Consider the following 25,058-nt stretch of genomic DNA (forward strand, 5'->3'; position numbering starts at 1 on the left):
ATGTGAATGCTCTAACAACTTCTTTTTTTATTTATATATTTGGCAGTAAATAGGCTTTCTTTCGCCTTTGAAAGCTCAAGGATCACCACCGGACCACACATGGTCTAATTATGATATATATATATTAATATGAGGTTATTCGAATCAAATCAGGACGTTTGTTGATGTAATTCAATGTTAGAATTAAATATATTCTGGTCTCTACAATATAGTATAAAGTTCAGTTCAGTACCTAAATTTTAAAACGTTTCGAATTCATCCTTGAAATTCTTAGTTATAAGTAATATCGTCAGACCGTTCAAAGTAATTATCTGATGCTTTAGAAACTAAAAATATTGGTCAGCAAAGAATTAAAATGTGATAAGAATACCATGAAGAGTAATAATTAAGGACAATATTAATAGTGAGAACAAATACAAGGAAGGCTCTTAATTGGTGCGCCTTAAGTTTCTTTGGTTACTGAAATGGAGCATTGTGAATCATGCAAGGAACATTTTTAAGGGTTAACTTGAACATGTTGCATATATATTTGCACGCATGCTGCTCCAGAAAAGATCTGAATGATATTTCGTTTCAGGAAGTGGAAGTCCTTTGAGGTTGCACAAAGAAAGAATAAGAAGAATTGGGCTTAGAAAATAATACCTCCTGACATTATTCTCATATATTTTGGTGCATTACCATATGCTTAAATACAAATGTTTGTAAGAAAATATATAGTCTTAAACATGTAGCTCATCAAACGTAGGTTTGATTTATTGCAACAAAATACTTACTCGCACAAATAGCCAAGCCAATGCTCAATGGGGTCATTACAAAGGAGACTTTTCTGCAATCTGATCATTTCTTCACAAAGCTCCATTTTCCTACAAAAGTAGAAGTTGAGTATATTTATCATGTTGAAAAATTTAGAAAATTCTATGATACAAGAAACAAAACAAATTTTACTCTAAAAGCGTTAGGGAAAAAAAAAAAATTGAATTCACTTATAAGGTTAGCTGTGGACTTAAATAAGGTGGAAATCCTTAGGTAAATGTTTGAAAAGTGCTGGCAGGTCATCTACCTATTATTCGAAAACTTTAAGGTTTGAAATTTAAGGTAAAACACAATATACTTAAGATAGACTTTAGTCACTCTATGGATTGTTTATCATTGGTGGAACTTCTAAATCAAATTTGTAGTACCTTACCTTTCTTGGTCCTTACCCATGGTTCCCAACCACTAGAAAAGCATTTTTGATCCGATGTAGTTCCCTTGTGACATCCTTCATATTCATTCTTTCTTTTGGTGATTCTAATGAGCAAGCAATGCTAATCTTGAAAATTGAAAGCAAGCACTTTTGCACATTAGAATTCATCTGGCTTAGATTTTGATTAAGGACTCTTTCATCTATTGCCTCAATATCCTTGTGTTCGATGTAGTTGTAGCCATCTTCTTCTATTGCTATTGCTGATTCATTTACTTCTCTTTTTAGGAGATTTGGGTCTACAATTTGCACAAGTTTTTCTGGCAATGCCATATTAACATAGTTATGAAGGTTAAAACCATCTTTAAACATTGTCTCAGTGGGTCTTTTTCCCGTGAACATCTCCAACACAAATATTCCATAGCTATAGACATCTCCTTGTGCTGATGCCTCACTGCCCATTCCGTACTCTGCAATTCATATATTTCATATGCACAATTAACATGATAATGATTTCTAATACTTGTTTAATACAAAATTTAAAAGGTATGGGATTTAATATTTAAAAGTTACACATAATTAGTCTTTTATATATATATATATATTTTAAAATTAGAATTTGTGAAAGATTTTGGAAAATTGAATAATAAAATAGGCTAGCATTGCAATCAGATCGATCAACTAATCATTATCTTTCCTTAGTTTTCCCTTATTTGTTGGACAAGTTAAGGAGTACGTTAACGTAATAATTTAAATAATTAAATTTACAATTTCTTATCACTTTAACTTTTTGGGATAAGTAAAGATTTAACATGCTATCAGAGTAAAGTTTTAAGTTATATGTAATGTATCCCTTCTTTCAATTAAAATAGCCTACATATTGTCTTTTTCCAAGCTTGGAGGATAATGTCACAATTAAAAGTTTGGGGGAGACATTGTCAATTAGGTGGTAATTTGATAAGGGTGTGTGGATTTTCCCCTTTAAAATAATATCAAAGCAAAGTTTTAAGTCTAAACCTTGTACCCCTAATTTATCACATACTTCAATTAAAATAATCCATAGACTGTCTAGTCCAACGAAAGCTATGCCATGTCTTTTCTTTTACATGCACGCCCTATTAACCTCTATCAAAGCCTAAATACTATATGTGACCAATATTTTCAAGCAATGTATACAGAAGACCAGTTTTATTTTGAAAAAAGTTCTCACCATTTTCATGACAGGGTTTACATGTTCTCCTTCTTGTTAGCCGACATATAAATTCGATATATCTAATGAACATGTTATCATAATAAATATGGAGAGCCTTAAGGAAATAATATCGACAAGGCTAAAATGAATTTTTTGAGCATAGTAAAAAGACGGTTAATAATACTTTTCAACTTTAACAAAATCATGATTTAAATTATTTAAGATTGAAGTAGTTATGTACCTGGAGCAGCGTAGCCAATAGTACCCTTTATTCCAACTGTGCTAGTTTGATTTTGAGAATCATCATTTGCTGTAGAGAGGATCCTTGCCAAACCAAAATCACTTACTTTAGCAATCATGTCATCATCAAGAAGAACATTGCTTGGCTTCAAATCACAATGAATGATTGGTGTTTCACAATGATCATGAAGATAATGTAATGAAGAAGCTACATCAATCGCAACATTTAGTCTTTGAAGGAGGTTCAAATATCTTGGTGCACTTTCATTGTCTCTATCATGGTGCAGCCACTTGTCTAAGTTTCCATTTGCCATGAATTCATAAATTAGTGCTTTGAATTCATTGCCATTATAGTCCACGCTTGAGCAACAAGTTAAGATCTTCACGAGGTTTCGATGCCGTATATTTCTTAACGTATTGCATTCCACCATGAAACTCTTGGAAGCTCCTTTTTGTTGAAGGTTCAATACTTTCACAGCAACCATCATTTTTTCCTGAGCAAGAATTCCTTTATATACGAAACCAAAACTACCAGATCCAATTAAATTGCTAGGAGAAAATCCGTCAGTAGTTTGATAGAGCTCCTTGTATGAAACATTTGAAAGAAAGTTGGTTTTCGGGAGTGTAGAAGATGATTCTTTTTTTGATTTTCTCCTCCTATAAAGGACAACAAATGATGAAAATAGAATAAAACATAAAACCCCACTAACAATTATGGCGGTTAATTGGAATACATGGGATTTTCTTTGCTTCATAACTTCGACATAGCATGCTTGTAGTTTTAGTTCTGGGATACCTCCACAAAGCTTTTTATTTCCTATCACTGATATTGCACTAGCATTTTGGAAGACTCCCTTTGTTGGTACCTCGCCCACCAAATTATTAAAGGAAAGATTCAAATACAGTAGAACAGAAACTTTCTGTAGATCTTTAGGAATTATTCCCGAAAAATTGTTTCGTGAAAGATCTGCATAGTGAAGGTCTTTCAAGGAAGCCATAAATGGAGGCAAGTTTCCTTCAAATGAATTACCCTGCAAGTAAAGGTTTTGCAAACTCAAGCAATCTCCAATGGTTGTAGGAATCTCACCAAACAAATTGTTTTCAGATACATCCAAAACCACAATATTTTTCAAATTGCCTACTTCCATGGGTAGGATGCCCGTGAAGGAGTTATGTGATAAGTCGATTCCAAGTAATTGCGAAGAAAGACTTGTTTGTGGTATGGCTCCACTAAGGTTATTTTGGGAAATATTTAAGAACTGCAAACTTTTGCAGTTTCCAAAACTTGATGGAATGCTTCCTTCCAATTTGTTTTGATTTAAGTAAAGATCTACCAATTCAGTGAGGTAGCCTAGAGAGGATGGTATCTGCCCCGACAATCTGTTTCTTTGCAAATCCAATCCTTGCAGCTTTTGAAACTTCCCAAAATAAGTGGGAATGGTGCCTGTGAACAGATTTTCCTCCATGCCGAGGATTCTTAAGTTGATGAGATTCTCTAATGCTGAAGGAATAATTCCAGATATTTGATTGCCATAAATATATAAAGCACTGAGTTGCTTCGACAAATTTCCTATAGAATCAGGTAAACTACCTTCGAAATTATTATCAAAAAAACCTAGGCTTTCAAGTTTGGTACAGTTTTCCAAAGATGTTAAAAAATCCATGTCCTTGACTGAATTACTTCCAAGATTATTTCCACCAACACCTAAAACAGAGAGATTTAGCAGGTTGCCTAGATCAGTTGGAACTTGTCCCACAAAATTGTTTATGGAGAGATCAAGATATTCAAGCGGGGAAACATTGGATAGTGAAACTGGGATTGGACCAGAGAATTGATTACTAGTGATGGACAAAAATTGGAGATTAGGGAGAGTGAGGCTTATGTTGGCTGGAAGAGTGCCATTAAGTCGGTTAGCTCCGACGGTAATGGTCCTCAAAGACGATATATTGTAAAGGGAATAAGGGAACGTACCAAACATATTACTTTCCACAACTGCAAAGTAAACTAACCTTTGCAAATGACCTATTTCATTTGGAATATTTCCCACGAAATAATTAAGCGAAAAGTCAAGTACTTGGAGTGAAGAAACATTTCCTAGAGAAGGTGGGATGCCTCCCGTCAAATGATTTGAGGAAACGTCAAGCCAGTACACAAGCCTCTTTAAAGAGCCGAGTTCAACAGGAATATTCCCAGTAAGTTTATTACTTTGGAAGTCTAGGACTCTGAGTTGAGGACAGTTGGTGAAGTTGCTTGGAATTTCCCCCGTTAACAAGTTAATGCTAAGATTGAGATGTTGTAGCCGGAGCAAATGAGTAACTTGTTGTGGAATTTCGCCGTGTAAGAAGTTGTATGAGAGGTTGACGAACCTTAGAAAGCTGAGGTTGCCAATGTAAGGTGATATGGATCCACCTAAGTTATAGCCAGTTAGGTCCAAGGCTGTAACTCTTTGATGCTTGTGGCCGCATGTAACTCCCTGCCAGTTGCAGAAGTGGATAGAATCATTCCAAGAGGCGAAGATGTTAAATGGGTCACTGGGTATCATTTCTTTGAATTTGAGCACACCCAAACGATCTGTCTCGTTGGTTGGAGCGGCAGCAGTAGCAGGTCTCCAGCATAGTAGGCTTATAGAAAGGAGAAGAATGACACCAAGGTATGTAGTGCATAGTGCAAGTAATTTGTGGGCATCATGAAGCTTCATTGGAATGGAGAGAAAGGAAGCAGAGTATTTGTGAGATATTGTGCGAGGTAGAGCAAGATCTTTGTAGGACTCACTTAAGGGTGTATGAATTTATAATTTTCAAAACACAAGTTCTCGAGTCCTTGACACACTGATACTGATATCTTGAACGCGTGACAAGTGGGCCAAGTCTTTTAACAGAACACTGAAAAATACTTCCCTACCATGACTAGAAGGTCTTTGGCCGAACGACCCTAAAAGGTTTGTTTCTGCAATTAGTGTCTTGGTTGTTTTCGGAAGAAAAATCTTAAAAGACAGCAAGTGATGTCTTATTGTCTTATGTCTTTACACCCTTACGATCTATGGATATGTCTTATTGTTTCTCTATGAAAAAAATATCCATCGAAAATGATCGCTAAGCTAATAAAAGATCTATGGATATGTGGCCGGCCAGTTTCCTTCTATTGCCTATCTTCGTTGTTTCTTTCTCTATGGAAAATTATTCCTCGTTGCTGATCTTATAAAATATAGTTTGGACTAACTAATCAGCCTCTTTGTGGTCTTGTTATTCCACTTAGGTGTAAGCTCAAAGCTCAAACTCCGCATCAATGGGCATGTTTAATTAAAATGGGAAGGTGAATTGATAGAGTTAGTGTTCAAATTCAAGATCTTTGATTCAAATTCAAGATATTTGGTTATGATAATATATTAAATTATCAATTATTTCAAAAACTTAAATTATAAAAACAAATAAATAAAAAATTAAAAAAATTAATCATCTAATAAATACTACACCACAAGCAATAGCGGAGGAGCAAGATACATAGCATTATGTGTGCTATTGGTAGGGCTCACTTAAGAGTTGAGGGTGTTGAAGAATTTTCATGGCACAAGTGATTGAGTCCTTGACCCGCTGATATGAAATATCTTGAACGCGTGAGAAGTGGGCCAAAAGGAATTGTTACAAGTCTTTTGGCAGAAGACTGAAAAGACTTCACTAGCATGACTCAAAGTCTTTGGCAAAGTGGCCGTTTCATACGCGTGCATTAATGGATCTAATTAAGTAGTTATTGAAAACCATTAATGTGGCAATTAGGCTAGTTGCAATTATACTCTCAAGCTGGGAATCCCACGCTTGAGAGTGGATTTGTGATACGTGTTTTCAATTTCAACAAGCTTGGATTTTGGGAATTTGAGACAACCCAAGTGGAAGACTTTTGAGGTGTCTGCCTCTAGCAATAACAATACAGTGTCTCTCAACGTCGTGAGCGAGAGTGAGAGAGCGAAGTGAAAGAATCAAAGAAATGAATTAAAAAAATAATTATATTTTTAATAGTTAAAATAGTAAGAGGATCCATAACTTATTTAAACTGATGTATAACTTATTTATTGATATTTGTTACATTTTTCTTAATTAATTGTTTTGTAGTGATTTGATTTTGCAAATAGTTGGTGGACCGGTGGTAGAGAGGAGCCTTGCCGAACTAAAAGAAAATAAAGTAATTGAGCCTAGTTCACCCACTGGACAAGGCTTACTAAAGAATCCGTTTTTAATGGGCCACTAAAGATTTCGTTTGTTAGGCCCACAAAGACACGGAAGCTCGAGGCTCTATCTCCGACTAATAAGTCGTTTAACATTTCGTTTTGATAAAAGAGAGAGGCCTTTCACGTGTCCGTACATAACCAACGAGCCAGCCATGTCATCGTTCGACGACTCATTCACTCAACCCGGCGGCGACTCGGTACCCACGGCCGGGTCGACTCGTCCGTTCGACGACGACGGCTACATAGGCTACGACCCGCGCCTTCCCTCCCAGCGATTCGACTCGTTCACTGCCACTCACTTCGCCGACTCCGACTCAGTCAAGGACTCGGCCACCGACTCGCCGATCTTCCATGATAACAATAACAACGACAACAATTACTCTTTCTCTGCTGGAGATGACGAGTTCGTGTCGCAGCCAGAGCCGGAGATCTACGCCGGAGCGAACGGCGAGGGCTTCGATGGAGGGTTTAGTGGATCGGACGGTCCGGTTTTGCCTCCTCCGGCCCAGATGGAGCCTGAAGAGGGCTTCGCTCTCAGAGAATGGAGGAGGTAGGGTTTTGGTTTTCACTTTACTTGTCTGATATTTGGAAATTTTACTGTGTATCCGTATTCCTTCGAACTTATTACGTTAGAGTTGTGGTCCGTTTCGTTGCCGAGAAATGAAGGGAAATTGTCCTGGTTTGCGTTTCCATCAATCATGATTCAGTCACTTAACTCAACTGAATGCTTTTTTAGGTTCAATTTGGATTATGATTGAAATTTTGAGACAATGATCTTTTTAGTTATCTTCCTAAGATTCTCGCGGCAGCCAAACAGAGAAATAAGTAAAATCAAATATTTCACTGAAAATTTATGGAAATTGATTATCATCTATGGATTAAGAGCTTTATTTTTTCGTCTTTCTTACAACGTTCTGTTTGCTTAGTGAATTTGATGGAATCTTGTGTAGTTGTATGGTTCATTTTTCGTGTTGGATTTGTGATGCACCACAGACAGAATGCGATCCAGCTGGCAGAGAAGGAGAAGATTGAGAAGGAGTTGTTGAACCAGATAATCGATGAAGCAGATGAATACAAAGTTGATTTCTACAGGAGGAGGAAGATCACCTGTGAGAACAACATAGCCACTAACAGGGAGAAGGAAAAGGTTTGTCGCTATTTGCAATATCCTACTTAGTTACTTTCTTGATTAATGTTTGGATCTATAGCTGTCTATTGTTTGCTTTGTTTTGTTCTTGAATTACAAGATTAAAATCAATGTATATGATGACATGCTGCAAACATAATGTGTTGGCTATGTAATTGTTGAAATTTGGTATTGGAAGAGTGTAGAAACTTGAAAATATAGTTATAAGGATCACATTTGCTGTTTACTTCCACACGAGTGAAAACAAGATATGGGAGCTTATGGACTCTCAAAAGAGATAAATGTTGATTCTGCTTTGATTTGAAAAATGTGGGTTTCTTGTTAAATGTAGAACACCAGGAAAAATGCACGTACTGGTATTTTCAAGTAACAAATAATATGAAGTAGGCTGTTGTGGAGTTTGTTAATATGATACCTACTCTATTGTTGGTATCAAATATAATTGGTCATGGTTTAACTGTTATTTTCAAGTAACAAATAACTTTATCCATCGTATTTACTTAATTAAATTGTATGGTAAACTTTTTGAAAAGTGTCTTGTGTTTTCAAAGTAAAAAAACATTAAACATGCTATTTTGAGAGAAATATATATATATATATATATATATATATATATATATATATATATATATATATATATTCATCTGTGGAGGTTGACTTCTTATTTATAAAAAAAATAGAGAGGCAGCCACTTGGCCACCCCTACAAGACAAGAAGGGGTGGTCAAGCAGCTAGTTGTGTCCTATTGGTGTGGGTGTGGCCAAGCAGCTACACTCTCTCCTCCATTGGGAGTGGCTATGTAGCCACCTTTATTTCTTAGAATTATTATTTTGTAATTAGAAGTCAGCCTCTACACATGAAAAATAAACACATGTTCTCTCAAAATATTCCTATAAGATGGTGTGGGAAGTTTTCTAACAATTTTTTTTTAAAGTGTTTTGCATTTTGACAACATGAAAAAACCAAATGCCTCTGCCCAGTCCTTGTGGTTGAAAAGTGTGTTTTTGTGTTTGAAAAGAGAAAAGACTTTTTTGGAAACTTTAGCAAACATATCCCCAGTTTTCTGGCAACTTCATTATATTTACGGGGAGATCTCATATCTATTATTTTGGAAGTAGGTCACACCCTTACTTGATTTTGTAAATTTAGTTGCATACCCATGAACTAAAACTGAAGCAACTTGATTTTGTAGGTCACCATTACTAGATCTTGTAGATTTAACTGCATACCCATGGACTTAGAAAGGAAGCAACTTGGTTATGTGATCGATATGAAAGTTTTGTACGACAGACTGGAGCATCTGTTCTTTAGATTGCTCTTTCATTAAATGTCTCAAGATAGTAACGGTACTCCTTTTGGGGTAGTCGGACTCTTTACCCTTGTGATTTGTATTTTTTAGGGGTCACCTAGTACACAGATTGTGAGCTTCCAGTGTCCACAAATTGTGAACTTGCCACTTTTGTAGAACTCAATGTGACATGCGTGAATCCTGGAAGTTGATTAGCTGAATTTGTGCATTCCTGGGATTTTATTTATTATATGTATTTTTTTTAGTTGGTAATTGAGCTCAGGATTGTATGAATAAATTACTAGCAATTTGAGCAGCATATTATGAGGGAGCCATATGGAATTTATCTGTCCACATAAATTTTTAGTTATCTAGTCACCCACTCAAGCAAGTGAGTCCCACGTGAGTTCTCACATAACGCTGCCATAATTGCCAACAATTTGCACAGGTGATCCTTATCCGCTAGGTAGAGTCTCTTTTGCTAAGCATTGAGGGGTGAAACTTGTACATATGAGGGAGTCTTACCTTAATTTTCTTAGATAATGAGCTTAATCTCTCTGACATATAAGATATCATGCAGTTACTCGGCTCTTTCCTTGATTGCATCTTTTTGAACTCATATCTTCTTTTGTGTCAGTTATTTCTTGCCAATCAAGAGAAGTTCCATGCTGAGGCGGATAAGAACTACTGGAAGACCATTGCAGAGCTCATTCCTTATGAGGTGCCAGCCATCGAAAAAAAAAGAGGGAAGAAAGATCCGGAGAAGAAGCCTTCTGTTGTCATTGTCCAAGGTCCCAAGCCTGGAAAGCCTACTGATCTTTCAAGGATGCGGCAGATAATCGTAAAACTAAAGCACAACACACCTCCCCACCTGAAGCCTTCTCCGCCACCAGCACCAGCCCCTACGAAGAAGGATGCTCAAGCCAGTGGCGCAGCTGCTGCAGCTGCTCCTCCCAAGGCCGCTGCTGTTGCGGCTCCTGAGACTGTTGTGGCTGCTTGATAGTTATGTCAGCCTTTGTAAGTCAGGATATTTTCACTGTAAGCGACTCTATTGTTAGGGTATGTGAAATCAAGACCTTTGAATATCATCGCTGGCAATATTTGAATGTGCGAGGCTATTTTTTTGTGTTTTTAATGTATAAATCTCGACTTATGGCCTCGAATATATGATAATATTTTATCTTTGGTTTCAAGCTCTCTATTAGTAATTTACAAGTTTGGTGCTTGGCAAAGCTTGTATGACTGAGTTGACTAGTAATTTACGAGAGACTGAAAGGACTAGGATTTTTTATAATTGTAAAAGACTCTCGATAGAGCCCATCGGGCCCCTACCTATCCAAGCACATGCTGGGCTAGATGAGCCCCATAGGAGGCTTCCAATTGAGGGATTGGCTCCAACCAATTCCAATCCAGAGTAAAAAGTTAATTTGAAATTGAGATGACTTCAAGTTTATTGGGCCTTGCGATTTGTGGGTCAAAAATGTGTTTTGAAACAAAATTGCGAAGTGCCTCGTTTGGAGGTGGGTTTATAAAATACATAGAAAAATTTACATTTTTAAATTTTAAGCAAGAAAGTGCATTTTAAAAAATATGCGATTTTAAAGGTCAAATCACTTACTAAACATTTATTAGATTTTTTTAAATTGTGTTTTCATATTGCACATTTTGATATTTATTAAGATAATGTCAAGATTCACCCTACCCCATCCACTGCGTATGCGCTTGAGGTCACTGGCTTTACTCCATTGAGTCATTAAATTTTCAACTACCCGAAAAGCCTGGCTTATTATTATTCCTGCGTAGATCATTGATTGTTGGAACTCCTAGTAGTGATTGCAACTAGCTTTGAACTCTATACAACGGGTGACCCTAGCTAAGGGAACTGTCGCAATCGGGAGGTGTTCATGACATTGGGATAATGGCAGAGGATGGCTTGTTGATGGCAATTTTGATGCCTTCGAAGCTCTTGCCTTCCACAGGTCTACAAGTGGTCCACCTTCTTGGTGTTGTCATCCTGAAAAATATCAATTGTGTTTTTTGGTGGATCAGAATTATCCTACCACTGCGCAATTTGATGGATGACGATTTCTCTTACCGCTGGCCAAAAGAAAGGCCAATCTTTAAATTACATGTCACTTCAAAAGAATTATTGCTCGTATTCCTATTTTATCAGACCTAACACACACACAGTAACAGATCGAAACAAGTAATTTCGAGTACTTTGATTGCCCTAATTGCACCATCCATGCAGGTAAAGATGAACATAGCAAGAAAGTAAGTTGATCACCAGCAGATATTATAGTGATCTTGAATTGGGGAGGAAGGGGTAGGGAGAGGTAATTTGATTTCTATTTCATAATGAGATGGGTCCAACTTCTCAAAACAGTACACACGGGCATAACCGTGTAGACAAATGGGCAAGGAGACTGTTCACCACATAACTAGCTTCCCTGATTAAACGGCAACCGTGAATTACATAATCTCAAATCCCAACAATTCCAATAACTTTACATTAATCATAGAAGCATGATTTGGGTCAGTAATAATTTCAGGAAGCCGACTCTCTGTAGCTGTCAGAATGATCCAGATTCAACATAAAAATATAGGGAGATTAGAATGCAGTTTATATATCTCAGGATAATAGGCCTCAGAACTATCACCTGCCACGCATACTAGCAGGGGATCGACCACCCCTCTCGCTCCCAATATCATCTTCTAATTCACTCCCATCTAAACACATGCCATTATTGTTCACACTAACTTCAGAACTAGCATTGCTGCTCGTGGCAAGAGGAGAGTCTGAAACGCTAATAGCTCTGCTTCGTGCAGGCCCTGACCTCACACTGTACATAGAGGATGCCGGAATATTTGTCATCAATGGCCGTAAATTACCCGGAATGCTTCGCCTTATATCCTGCTCAGGGGAAACTTGAATCAGAAAGATGGTTTTGAAAACGAAAAGAATGAGTCATGCCATACCCTCACGAGTAGATATATGATAAACTTAGGTATAACATGGAAATTTTCTTAATATGACACCAGAAAATCTAGTCTGAACTGAAACTAATGTGAATAATTTGATTCTCCATAACATGGAAAGATATACATACCATATGCCTTATAGCCATATCTAGGGATTTCTTCGAGAGCGTTCTTCCGAAGCCTGAACTGTCTGGGGATGAAGATGACTTCCCTGAGAGATTACCATGAGGAGAATGTTTGTCATCTTGCCTTGGTGGTGCCAGTTTCCGCATGTTTATTACCCTTTCAACCATTTTTGTTCCAATTAAGACTGGGCTCACATTGTCACTAGCTTTAGAATACATACGACTCACTGCAGGAACAGAGCCTCCGCTGGCATGGAGCATGCCATTGGAGGTGCGTCCTCTTGAGGGTGAGCATGATTGCCGCCTTGGTCTTCCATTAGAACTGGGCTCAATGGAGGAAGATCGAGAACTAGGTAGTCCAGGCCTGCCCCTAGTGGCCGATAGTGGCCTTTCCGGAACTGATGTCCTTAAATTTGGTGGAGCATCAAGTGAGAAACCAGGCATCTCTGAGGGTTTCCATGGTCTGGATTTCACCGTTGGGGAAGTACCACGTGATGGCACAGGATTTCTTGATGTCATCGGAGCTGGCTTTGAAACTGAAGAAGTTGACCTAGCTGGAGGAGCAGATACATTGGGTGCACTTGATGGTGTGGATGGTCGCCGAGTTGGTGTTGCTGCCCTCGACGTGGACTTGGATGGAGGTAAAGTGGGTCTGGCAGTTGGAGTTGAAGATCTTGCCGTAGACCTCGACGGTGTAGAGGATCTTGCTGGTGCTGTGGGCTTAGCTGCAGGAGCTGTGGACTTAGCTGCAGGAGCCGTAGTCCTAGTTGCAGAAACAGAGGGCTTAGTTGCAGAAACTGAGGGCTTAGTTGAAGGCAAGGTCGCCCTTGATGTAGGTGTTGAGGATCTTGAAGGCCTAGACGCTGATGTCAATGTCGGGCGCCCAGTTGGTGTTGCAGGTCTTGATCCTGGACCCCCAGATGATGGTGGCCTGCGGGGGCCACTTGAAGTGTTCAACCCAGGGGAGGAAACTGCTTGTTTAGTTACTAAGTTCGTCCTTGTAGTAGGCTCTAGCTGTGGGTTTGCTAACTGTAACAACAATTATGGAATGAGTGAGCAAATTGACTATATGACTCCAAGCATAATTCTAACCCCAATATCATCAATAATAGATTGCCACTAAAATTGCCTCATGGATATGGACTTCAAAAGACTAAGATACATTTGAGAAGACACATCTTTATTTCTAGGGGAAACTACAACAATTTTTAACTGCAACAGCAGCTAAGGTATTAATATCCCTAAATACTTAGATACGTTAGTCCAGTCTTGTTAAAATGTGAAATTTCAATTGAGCAATCTCAAGACCACCCTGTCAGACGTGCAATATATTGATAGGTTCCAACAACGCTCAGATGAATACACATGTGAAATTCTGATCCACAAGAAACCTTCATTTACTGAGGATAGAAGTGTACCAAAAACTTTTAAGATTTTAAGGGTACCTACCCTAGATTTCAGCGCAGTGGGGCGAGCCTTTGGGGTACCAAGTTGACTCATTATGGTTCTTTGAGATTCCATCTCCAAAGAAGGAAATAGAGGTGTACCAGGAGGGGTTAAAAGCCTGAAAACAGAAGAAAATTCTATTAAGAGCAACTTAAATAACACCAATTCACACCTTTTACATATCTGTAAATAAGTAACTGTAATCCAATAAAATCACACATATAGAAGGAACAGAGACAAACAGACACTACTTCATTATCTTCAACAGCAAAAGCTCTTTTATTGAATTAGTAATGAATCGAAGAAATTGAAAGTTTGATGACTTCCAATATTAATGGAAATATTTAAGCTCAATTGGATATCCGATGGGAATAAACTGTAGGATGCTGAGTTGATGATAGGGAAGAGAAACCTCTTTCAAGTTCTCATAAACATCCTACTATGACATTGCTAAAGTTCCATAAACAGGAAAAGGAAACAAAAATGTTTCTTTTTAAGGATGACAAGACTTTCTTCATTGCAATAATAGAATTTAGAACATCTGAAAATGTTCTTTCATCACATCTATAGTGTATCCACTTCCATCGACTGCACATGATATTAATAACCTTTAAAAATTCTTTCTTCTTTGTTTTTTATTCTTTGGAACTACATCCCGTAATTCAAGTTCAACTTCTTACGAAACCTCAAAACTAAAAGTAAAACCAAGTGAACTAACTGAAATAATAAATCTATCTGGTCAACAGAAGCTAGGTTTAATTTGCATAAGCAGTAGTTTTGCCAGAATCTATCTCCGCTAATGATGACTGAAACCCACAAGAGAAACATCAAATTCTATTGTAACCAGCAAAGTTTACAATAGAAATGTAAGAACACAACCACATTACCAGTCATAGTCATTTTTATCATTGTCCGAATTGAGGAAATCATCAGCACCGGCCTTGCGTGCAGGTGCCGGCGTTGATGATGAAATATTAAATATAGGAGAGGTTCCGGGTTTTGATCCTGCAATACGAACAACACCACCAAATTACAAACACAATATCTAAAAGTCACAAGCTTTGACCCCATGGCACACAACCACAATAATGCAGTAATTTCAACACAAAATCTGCAGCAGTAACTTATGCAGTAAAATAAAATATCAAACCACAAAGCAAGCAAAATTATCAAATCAAAATCAAGAACACTTACCTAATCTGAAATTATCAAAATTCCATACAATTTAAGCTAAAAATAGAAATATATTTAGCTGAGAAATTGCAGAAGAATATAGAGAACCATAAGCAAAATCAATATATATATTTTTTCTTATTCATAAAAAATAAAAATAAATAAATAAAAACAGTCTTTTTTGCAACTCTACATTCTATAAATAACATTGGAGTGAGAACACTCATACTACATTGCACTATATCAAAGCCCTCAGGAGCATTAAAAAATTCCCAAACAAAACCTGAAGAAATCGGTACCTAAAGGCGCATCCAACACCTCCGAGTTGTTTAGAAAAAGATCATTCCGTTCCTTCTCACGCTTCCTCATCTCGAGGAACAATGCGAGCTCTTCTTCCTTCTCCTTCATCACCGAAGCCCTCAGACCCCCCAGCTGCTGCTGCTGCTGCTGCCTCTGCCTTACCGCCGCTTGCATTTGCGGGTCCTGAGCCCTAAAACTCCGATTCATCGCCCAAAACCCTAGCTCCGGAATAGCACCAATAATCACAGATCAAACTAAACAAATCCCCAAAAACCCCAGCTTAGCGTCTCATTCACGTCTCCAACCACTCACAACAGTTTCTATTACACCAAACGCATCGTTTTGGTCATCATGAACTTCCTCCAAACCAAAAATGACCAAAGCTAGTAATAATTAGATCTGAAACCGAAGCGTAAATCACTGCATTTTGCTAGGATTTCTTTAAATCAGAACTTTGACCTCGTCTAATGGCCCACACAGAGTGAGATATCTTCAGCTCAAGTAAACCGCCGTTGTTGCAGACCTAAGCTGAAACCTAGAAAAAGAGTCAAGACTGAGTTTGAAGGAACCGCCGATGGAGCTGAACGAAGCAGCGAAGCTAGAGAGAGATCGGAGATTTCACAGTAGAGGGAAGGATAGAGAGAGGATGGGAGTGGCATGAAATGGTAAATAGGTGGGGGATTGAAGTCTGAAATGGGGAAAAGAGTGCAAGGTGGACCTTTCAGCTCTCCTGGTTTCTATCACTTAAAGCCTACGTTTTCAGGTTGCGCATTTAGGTGGGCCTATAATCACGATAATACCCTGGCCTCTTCTTTTTTCAGTTCTCGTTTTGAAATTTGAAATGGTGGTTTTGCAGTTTAGTCCCTGATTTCTTCTGTAATTATGATTGATGCATTGTCAATTTGCGGTTCTTTACATTGACTTGTCCGGAGTCCGGTCTTTGATATTTACACGATGTACGATCAAATCGAGCTGTTGGCTGTTGGCTTTGTCACGTGAGCAGTTGTTTCGGTGGCTTGAATAAGTTTTATTTTAAGGACAAGATATCTCTGTCTTTGTGCTATTGGGTCGTCCAAGTTCTATTAAATTGACGTCTCGAAACTTTCTCTTAAATACCCTTTGTATTGAGCATACCGATTGGGATCCCCTTGTAATAGCAGAGAAAATTGCTCATAAATTTTTTTTTCAAATCCTAGTCATCTAATGTTATTCAACAGCTCCCAACCCACCTCGTGTTCCACTAAATATAAATAATAAAATATTTTTTATTTTTTAAAAATAAAATATAAAACAAAATTTTAAAATAAAATAATTAAAACTCTCGAGTGGTCGGCCACCCCAACTGAGCCTTAGGAGTGGCTTTGGCCACCCCAAGGGCCGGTTGGGAGGTGGCTCTGAATCATCCCCTAGGGCCATGAGGGTGGCTTCTGCCACCCCCAACCAGCCCCTAGGGTGGCCAAAGCCAACCCCATAGCTCAGCTGGGGTGGCCAGTCACTCAAGAGTTTTAATTATTTTATCTTAATATTTTGTTTTGCATTTTCTTTTTAAAAAATAAATAATATTTTACTATTTATATTTAGTGGAACACGTGGCGGGTTGATAGATGTTGGATGACATCAGATGGCCAAGATTTGAGAAAATTTTGATGGGCAATTTTCCCACTATTGCCGGGACCCAATTCATCATTCATAAGGGATCCATCGGAGACTAGAAAGAAGCTTCCGTTTTTCCTTCCCTCGCCTAAAGCTACTGAGTTTTGATGTTAAAGGTGACCCTAACACAAATCTAACGTATGATAATTTACTTATAATTTTTTGTTTTTTTTTTATTATTTTTAAATACTGGTATAAATTTAAAATCCTAAATTCTAAGATGAAAAAACAAATCCTTAATTGTAAATATATAACTTATGCATTGTAACCCATTTTCATAATAATTGATTATTATTGTGTCAATATTTTTTGTATAGTTGATATCGCACGTCCACCTTTGCCATGTATGCACTCTCCATTGATCTCTTCGCCTTTTATCTACATGTTGCCCCATCCTTTGGTGTTTAGATTCCGCTCGTTCATCCGGAAGCTTATTCTCACTTTCTTTCACAACAAAATGAGAATAGTTATCTATTTTATTTGGAGTCGGGCAGAGCATGCTCATTTATTCAAGGATGCAGAAAAAGGTAATCTTCATGAATTGCCTCATCTCATTCATTGTCAATGCCCACTTTATTGTAGTAAAACTCATATGCTCCAAAAATTATGGATGTAAAGGCGATTACGGTTAACAGTTATTAGTAAAAATTACTTATCATAATTGTCTTAGCAGTTAATAAATTTCACTAACCGCAACTGTAACCCCTTAGCGGTTAGTTACTAATCGCCGATTAGCGGTTAGTAAAACATGTAATAACTGTTTTTTCAAAATTTGGCGGGCTTCTTTGGGCTTTTTTATTTTTGACTTTTTAGACTTTCTCAAGATAAACATATAACAAATTTTCAGTTTTTAGCTTTCTTTCTTTTTTTGGATCAATGTAGCATTTTTTATCTTTTTTTTGTTTCCTTTTTTTTTTTTTTTTTTGTTGTGCGTTTTTAGTGTCTTCTTGGGCCAAATTGCAATAAAAATAGCCCATATTGAAAAACCAAAAATATTTGACCCCAAATTTATATTTACTTGTAATTTTTTTTTTAAAAAAAAAAAAAAATTCTTAAATATAAATCATAACCTGTTAAAATTTAGTTTTAACATGTAAAAAGTCCTTAAAATAACATTTAGTTTTAACAAGGATTTGAACAGAGACTTCAACATAATCAACACAACATGTAAAAAAAAAAAAAAAGTTCCACAATCCTTATGGGTTAACTTTTACACAAGAAATTATACAAATAAAACTCTCATCAATTCTTTTACAAATAAAATTAGAATGATAATACATTAATACTTCAATTGTGGTTATAAGTAATACGTTGTTTAATCAAATATCAATTACTTAATTTGATATTATACGAATCACATTATCATTATACATTAATAACATAATTAACTTTAATAAGTATTTGAATTGGCATTGAATCATATAATTAAGTATTAATCTTATACATTTATATTATTCAAAATGCATAATTGCATGTTTATAATGTATAATTATAATTTATAACATATATGTACTTATAAATTTATAACATACATTATAACTAAATTTTTAGATACTTAATTGTTATATTAGTATGAACTTGGATACTTATGACTTATGAGTTATGTCATATTATATATGTGTAATTTATTATTATATAATCAAATAATTTAATGATCAATTGATTATGTTATATGTATAAATATTATTATAATTATAATTATAAAAATATATTATATCAAAATGTGGTTAGCGGTTACGGTTAATAAACTCAATAACCACTAACATCTAACCGTCATACGATTATAGCGGTTAAGATGATTAGCGATTAAGCGGATAGCGATTAACAGTTATAGTGGTCAACGAGTGGTTATTTACACCCCTGTCATATGAAGATGGCCTCTCTCACAATTTGGATAAAAGCTTTGTCCTTGATCCCAACCAACTAATATGATTGAAAACAAACTATAAAGGTAGAAAAAAATAAATGTTATATATCACATACGTTTATTTCACTTTGTTGAGCTACCTTTTGACCAACCCTTATATAAAAGTAATTTTAAAGGTGATTAGCGCGTCAACGTTAACAAAATGAAATATTAATCGTATAAAAATGGATTTTTACTAATGCATAAATGGCCTGAATTAAAGATTAAGAAACAAATTCCTGAAACAACTTTGTTAATTAACTAAGATTCAACGACCCAATCGTGAGTAAAAATCAGAGTAGAGAGATAATCCGGACTAACATATTCGCAACTTGCTCCTTTTTCTAGGTGCTTTGAACAATTAACAAAAATAAGTCTCGATCTTCGGCCCGGTGAGAGACAGATACTGAGAGAAACGGAGGGGCCGGGGGTGTATTAACGACGTCGTGGAACGGCAGGGACGAGGATGAGCGACGGAAGTGGCAGCAGTCGCCGCAGTAGCAGAGGGGAAAGCGTCGTGGAAGACTGGGGGAGGTCTAGAGGCCGCTGCGGCTATTGCCAATCCCCCGGTTGCACCAGCATCTCTCACGGTCTGTCTTTCTTTCTATTCAATCACATAATTTATTTCGATTTGTTGATTGCGATTGAGCAAATTTTTTGTGTTGATTAATTTGCGTTCTTGCTGGTTGATTGCTTCGCTTCTTGTTAAATATTGCGAAAGATGCTTTATCATTTGGATTTTGGACAAATTATTAGTTCATTTCAACGCAAAGAAGTGCATGCCGGTGAGGTCAGATCGAACACTGTTAATTTTGCTGAATTAGAGGGTTGCAACGAGAACTAGGAGGATTTTGGGAGGTTTCGCTCACTGGAAAAGAGTGGAGCTTTGTCAGGGCTCTTAGTCCCTGATCACCGCTTGTGTATTACAGCGGAGGAACTGGATCAGTGATACGTGTGTTGTAGAGAGCTCAACATAGGCAGAGATGCGTACTCAGGCATTCATATGTATATCAAAAAGATTAACTGAAAGCAAAAAAATTGCTTGTTCTTATGTGAAGGTTTGTGTTCCATTTCAGAAAGTATGACCATCAGGGTTTCAAGAACAGTGTGTGTATGTATGCATACACGTATATACCATCTTTGGGTTTTAATAAACAACCATGAATATAAGATGCAACTTTCTGATTTGTTTTTTCCCTATTTTTCTTGTTTTGCAGGTTTATGCGCAGATAGCCTTACAGTTGATGACTACCAAGGTTGGTGGAATTGGATTCTTGCTCTCTTTTGCGAAATCAAAACTTAGTTATTTGCGCACAGATATTTAGAAGGACTTTAGATTGCATTTCCTACTAAAGGCCTTCAAATACCTTTGAATAAGAATAATTAGGGCCCTGAGCAAAAATATAGTCAGTTTTGTTAAGTTAAATACTTGCTTTTTAAATAATTTTTTGTTTTTCATGCCCCACGTAAATGGGTCATTGAGCGTGAGTAATGATATTGTGATAAGTACCTCTCCAGAATGCATTAAGATGCATATACAATGCTTCTTTTATCAACATCATTACATCTACCAGGGGATTCATGATGTTTCTTCTCTCTTCTATTTTCTGGTTTGATAGTTATAGTTATATCTTGATTGCCTGTCATAAATCTAATGGTCCTTTGGCAGATCTTCTTGACCGGGGTTGGAGACGCTCTGGCTCTTACCTGTACCAACCTGAGATGGAAAGGACATGCTGCCCTTCTTATACTATTCGGCTGAGGGCAGCTGATTTTATTCCTTCTAAGGAGCAACTTCGAGTGTCTAGACGAATGCAAAGGTATTCTAAGGTTTTGGAAGTTAAGTCATTTGCATCTCAATTCGTTTTATTACGTTATATTTTACAATTTAGGACCTCCTTTCTATATAATCTGCTTTAATTGAAGATGTTGTCACTAATTCCATGTGACTTCATTAGAAAATTTGAAATACATGATTGTGAGCATAATGAATGATTTAAAGAGGTGAAAGGGGTTTATTCTGTCCTTTGTAAGATAATGCAACTTTGCAATTTAAAATGGCTTATCTTATGATTGTTTTTTTATTCCTATTCTAAGTTTTATTTTCACTTATTTCACACATTAGGCCATGGGGTTTCTTTTCTATCTAGCTTTTCCTAGGAATTTTAGTGGATTGTTGTATAGCTGATAATATCCACCTTCAGCATCAGTAGACTAGTTTGCTTGATGTTGTTTGGTTAGTATTAGTTTCTAACCACAACTTAGCTTTTCTTGTATACCTTTCGTGTACGAGGGTGTTTCCTTTTCTCGTTAATAAATTATTAGTCAAAAAATAAAGCATTAGTTTCTAAACACAGCTTATCTTTCTTCTGAATTTCATTCCATAATTTGGTTTTGAATATAGGTTTTTAGATGGCACTTTGGATATTAAGAAACCAGTCGAGCTCATGGAGGATACCTCCAAGGATACATGCAGCTGTGCTGGTAATGAAGTTTCAAGCTTGTCCACAAAGGAATCCTTGTCTAGTAACAATGGAAAGAAGAACGAAGCGGACCAATTTTTAAATTATTTGTCAGACCAAATTGACAATGCGGTATTCATATTCAAGGAAAGTTGGAAATTTCTCTGCGATATTCAATTACCAAAAGCTTCTGTCAAAAAGGTTTCAAAAGACAAAAGGAAGCTACTAGTTGAAGGATCAGAAGATCTCCTGTTCTCCAGCAATATTGCATTTCAAATAGCGGCTGCGATAAGGCGGCGGGCACAATCATTTGATAACCATGAGTTAACGCTACCAGGACATTCTGCCGAAGAAAATAAGTTTTCTCCAAAAGTTATTGCAGATAAATTGTCGAGCTCTTTATATCAGCTGGCAGAAACTTCTGGTCTGTTAATCAAGGCTTGCAATGGACACATAAATTTTTATTCTTCTACCGAGCAATCATTATCGGATGGAAGTGTTCAACAAGTTCATACAGTTTTAAATGAATCTGCAGCAGGTTGTGTAAGTAAAAAGGGCTGTTCGAAGAAGAGCTCTGAACAACCTCAGGGGAAAAAGCGGAGGCTTGAGATCCATATGAAAAGGTCCAGTTTTGATCCAGAAGAATTTGCTTTATATAGACAATATCAAACGAAAGTGCATAATGATTCACCAGATCATGTGACTGAAAGCTTATATCGAAGATTTTTGGTCGACACTCCATTAGTATTTGTTCCACCAACTGGCGATGGCACCGTTCCTCATTGTGGCTTTGGTTCTTTTCATCAGCAATATGTGATTGATGGCAGACTAGTTGCAGTTGGTGTAATAGATATCCTTCCTAGATGTTTGTCAAGTACATACTTGTTCTGGGACCCAGACTTTGCCTTCCTGTCGCCAGGAAAATACTCAGCCCTGCAAGAAATAGGATGGGTGAGAGAGAATCAAGTCCATTGTCCTAGTCTTCAGTATTACTATCTTGGCTATTATATTCATTCGTGCAGCAAGATGAGATATAAAGCAGCATATCATCCATCTGAGCTTCTCTGTCATCTTCGTTACCAGTAAGTACTTCTTTATCTATCAACCGTTTCAGTACCCTGCCCTACTTTGCTCACCAAGTTATAATCAGATCACCATCCATCCCCTATCACTTTTTGCTGGTCTCTGTGGCATTCGAAGTTTTAGATTGGGCTGACAAGCTGAAATCTTATTGCAGGTGGATTCCTTTTGATATTGCAAGGCCTTTGCTTGATAGAAAGCCATATGTAGTCTTATCAGATTTTGCCACTTCACAAAATGGGGAGTCATCACCATCTCAAGTTTGTGAAAATGTCGTGGAAGTGCAACATGACGGCATTTGCCAAGACTCGAATGATCTTTGTATGGAAGAGGATGGAGAAATGATTGATCCTAAATGTGAAAGCTCTGATGATGAATCAGGCCCAGAAAGCAGCGATATTGTTTTTACTGAAAGAGACGACAGTGGCATCAGTAATATATTAATTGGGTGGGAGAGATCTCGTTTGAGATACAAGGTATGTTTAGTCAAACCCCAGGTGCATCGATTACTCTGCAACATCTTATTTTTCTTAAATCAAGTTTGTTTAAGTGAACATACTCGTTCAATTTGAATTACTAATGGCTGTTCTGGTGTGGGTAAAACAGAAGTAACAACCAATGAAGTTGTTAAGGAAAAAGGAATAGTTTAACTGATTGTTGGCAATGTTGCTGCCTGCTGGGTAGGTCTAACAGAAGGCTGCTCCTACAGCTACATGATATAGTCATATAGGACTAAACCTGCTTCCAATGGACGGAATTACTATCATGTTGAACTCCTTTTTTTCTTCTTTTTTTCTTTTTTTTTTTTAATTATTTTTCTCCTTCTTTGTGTTTTTTATTTTTTATTTTTTTTTGAAATGCCTTCTTTGTGCTTTTACTCACTCTCCACGTTGTTTCTTTCCTGAAGGATCTACGAGTTTTTGGTCGCACTGAGACGAGAGATTTGGAATCCCGGTTGCATAGGTACATGAGGGTCGTGGGTGCAGAGCTATCCGAGCGAATGGTTTATTCACTTTGATGACTCGATTTTTTCCGGAAGGCAATCAGAGAGAGATTATGTTCAGCTCAAGAAAACCGCCATTGTTAGAGCAAAAGCTGAAACCGAGAACAAAGTGATTGAGTTTGAAGGAACTGCTAATGGAGCTGAACAAAGCTGAGAAGGTAGAGAGAAAAAATTAAACCGAGTCCTTGAATTGTGTTGTCTTGGAATGGTTTGAAGAAAAAATTTGGAAAGTGCAACATTTCTCTTCAAATGCATAACACACAAATAACCCGATTTTTTTAAAGGAGTAACCATTGACAAAGAGTCATTCATCCCTATCTCAGTTTTTGAAGACCTATTGGACTCAACTATAAACTCACCATTTGACATATTGGTGACATAGATCCAATAGAAGGCATCTTCTATTGTGCGGACATATCTTCAATAGGTAGCTCAATCGGCTTGGATCACACTTAATAAAGTGGAGGCTACTAGTTCGAATCCCTCTCTCCCTTCTTGTGCGGACATGTCAAAAAAAAAAAAAAAAATAGAAGGCATTTTCTCGTTAGATGTGTAAATGACGTCATATAATAATTTATGAGGCATTATTTACATTAATAGATACAATAATATTATATTTTACAGTCAAAAGTAACAATATTAAATCTTTGTCCGTGCAACACTCATTGTTCAATCTATGCTCAGATTCACGTGATAAATCAAATTAATGGATATTTAACAGCCCAATTATGAATGAGAAAATAGAACGAAATATATATATATACCATCACCTGCTGTCCAACGGATATCTCCCAAAAAAAGATTTTCAGTTCTAGAGATACCCTCTCCAAGCATTCCATGTGTGAGCTTTTTGATTCCCAAAGTAATGGTTCTCTCCCTCTCTAATTCAAAACTATTTGATCCTTTCAAACATTCAATTCTCACACAAGCGACTGAGAAGTGCACGATCGCAACAGTTGTTTTCATTTGTATGGGACCCGTTCAACCGTCTTATCATAATGCTTCATTGCAAAACAAGAAATGCCATAAAAGAAAAATACCTGTAAGTTCAAGATGCCACTCTTAGCATCATTCTCCGAATATCTGACTTTATCTTCCCAATTAAACAATTCCAATTCCAAACTTACAAAGGTTCCATTCTTTCTTATTTTAACTATTTTTTTTTCTTTTTTCAAAACACTTTCTCTCTATTTTAATTATTTATTTTTACTATTTTATTTAAATATTCGTTTTCAATGATTTTTTTTTTTTTTTATTTGTTCTTTATTGAGAGGAAATACAATGTTAGAGATTAAAAAAAACACTTTGATTTTACATTTGGTGATTCTATAGTCCAAGTTGAGCGGAATGCAACTTAATTTGGTGCCATTTTAGGATAAAAAGCTAGCCAAAATAATATTTACATGATACAAATGCTACTTTAATGTTCGGACAAAAGAAAGTGTAAAAAGAAGAAAATAATTCTAAATGGTCAGTGTCCTACTAAGAATGATAGGACTATTAAAATTACTCTTGGATCAAAACTTAATAATGATCGATCACAAGTTAAATAGTAATTTTAATAATCACATTATTCTTGGTAGAAAAGATGCAGACATTCTTAGAATTAATGAAAAAAAAGGAAAGACTACAAAAAAAAAAGACAAAAGTACTGG

At 36.7% G+C, this 25,058-nt stretch overlaps 3 protein-coding genes across 6 annotated transcripts; 2 read left to right on the forward strand and 1 right to left on the reverse strand.

Annotated features, from left to right (window-relative positions):
• Window positions 1-1,198: 1,198 nt before the first annotated feature.
• On the reverse strand, window positions 1,199-16,145 carry LOC132188714 (flocculation FLO11-like protein). 4 transcript variants are annotated; one of them, XM_059603243.2, is made up of 5 exons: window positions 15,299-16,145; window positions 14,714-14,831; window positions 13,830-13,944; window positions 12,384-13,409; window positions 11,607-12,187 (listed from the first exon to the last, which is right to left on the reverse strand). In XM_059603243.2, the coding sequence occupies exons 1-5, from the start codon at window positions 15,504-15,506 to the stop codon at window positions 11,930-11,932; spliced, it is 1,725 nt and encodes a 574-aa protein (XP_059459226.2). In that variant the 5' UTR covers window positions 15,507-16,145; the 3' UTR covers window positions 11,607-11,929. The 4 variants fall into 4 exon arrangements, with proteins under 4 accessions (XP_088373281.1, XP_059458518.2, XP_059459226.2 ...); XM_088517155.1 differs by lacking the exons at window positions 12,384-13,409; window positions 13,830-13,944; window positions 14,714-14,831; window positions 15,299-16,145 and adding exons at window positions 1,199-1,653; window positions 2,617-5,238 and having other exon boundaries at window positions 11,865-11,904; window positions 12,116-12,182; XM_088517156.1 differs by lacking the exon at window positions 14,714-14,831 and having other exon boundaries at window positions 15,299-15,388.
• CLC2 (Clathrin light chain protein) lies at window positions 6,937-10,466 on the forward strand. The gene is made up of 3 exons (XM_059603244.2): window positions 6,937-7,388; window positions 7,832-7,985; window positions 9,911-10,466. Exons 1-3 carry the CDS (start codon window positions 6,991-6,993, stop codon window positions 10,271-10,273), a joined length of 915 nt encoding a protein of 304 aa, XP_059459227.2. The 5' UTR covers window positions 6,937-6,990; the 3' UTR covers window positions 10,274-10,466.
• Window positions 16,146-19,129: 2,984 nt separating the features above from the next.
• Window positions 19,130-23,879, forward strand: LOC132188748 (arginyl-tRNA--protein transferase 2). Its single transcript, XM_059603283.2, has 6 exons — window positions 19,130-19,448; window positions 20,076-20,114; window positions 20,528-20,678; window positions 21,263-22,402; window positions 22,558-22,876; window positions 23,308-23,879. The coding sequence occupies exons 1-6, from the start codon at window positions 19,325-19,327 to the stop codon at window positions 23,416-23,418; spliced, it is 1,884 nt and encodes a 627-aa protein (XP_059459266.2). The 5' UTR covers window positions 19,130-19,324; the 3' UTR covers window positions 23,419-23,879.
• The last annotated feature ends 1,179 nt before the right edge of the window (window positions 23,880-25,058 follow it).

This window comes from Corylus avellana, chromosome 6, assembly GCF_965113065.1.
Source record: "Corylus avellana chromosome 6, dhCorAvel1.hap1.2, whole genome shotgun sequence".
Classification (NCBI taxonomy): Eukaryota; Viridiplantae; Streptophyta; class Magnoliopsida; order Fagales; family Betulaceae; genus Corylus; species Corylus avellana.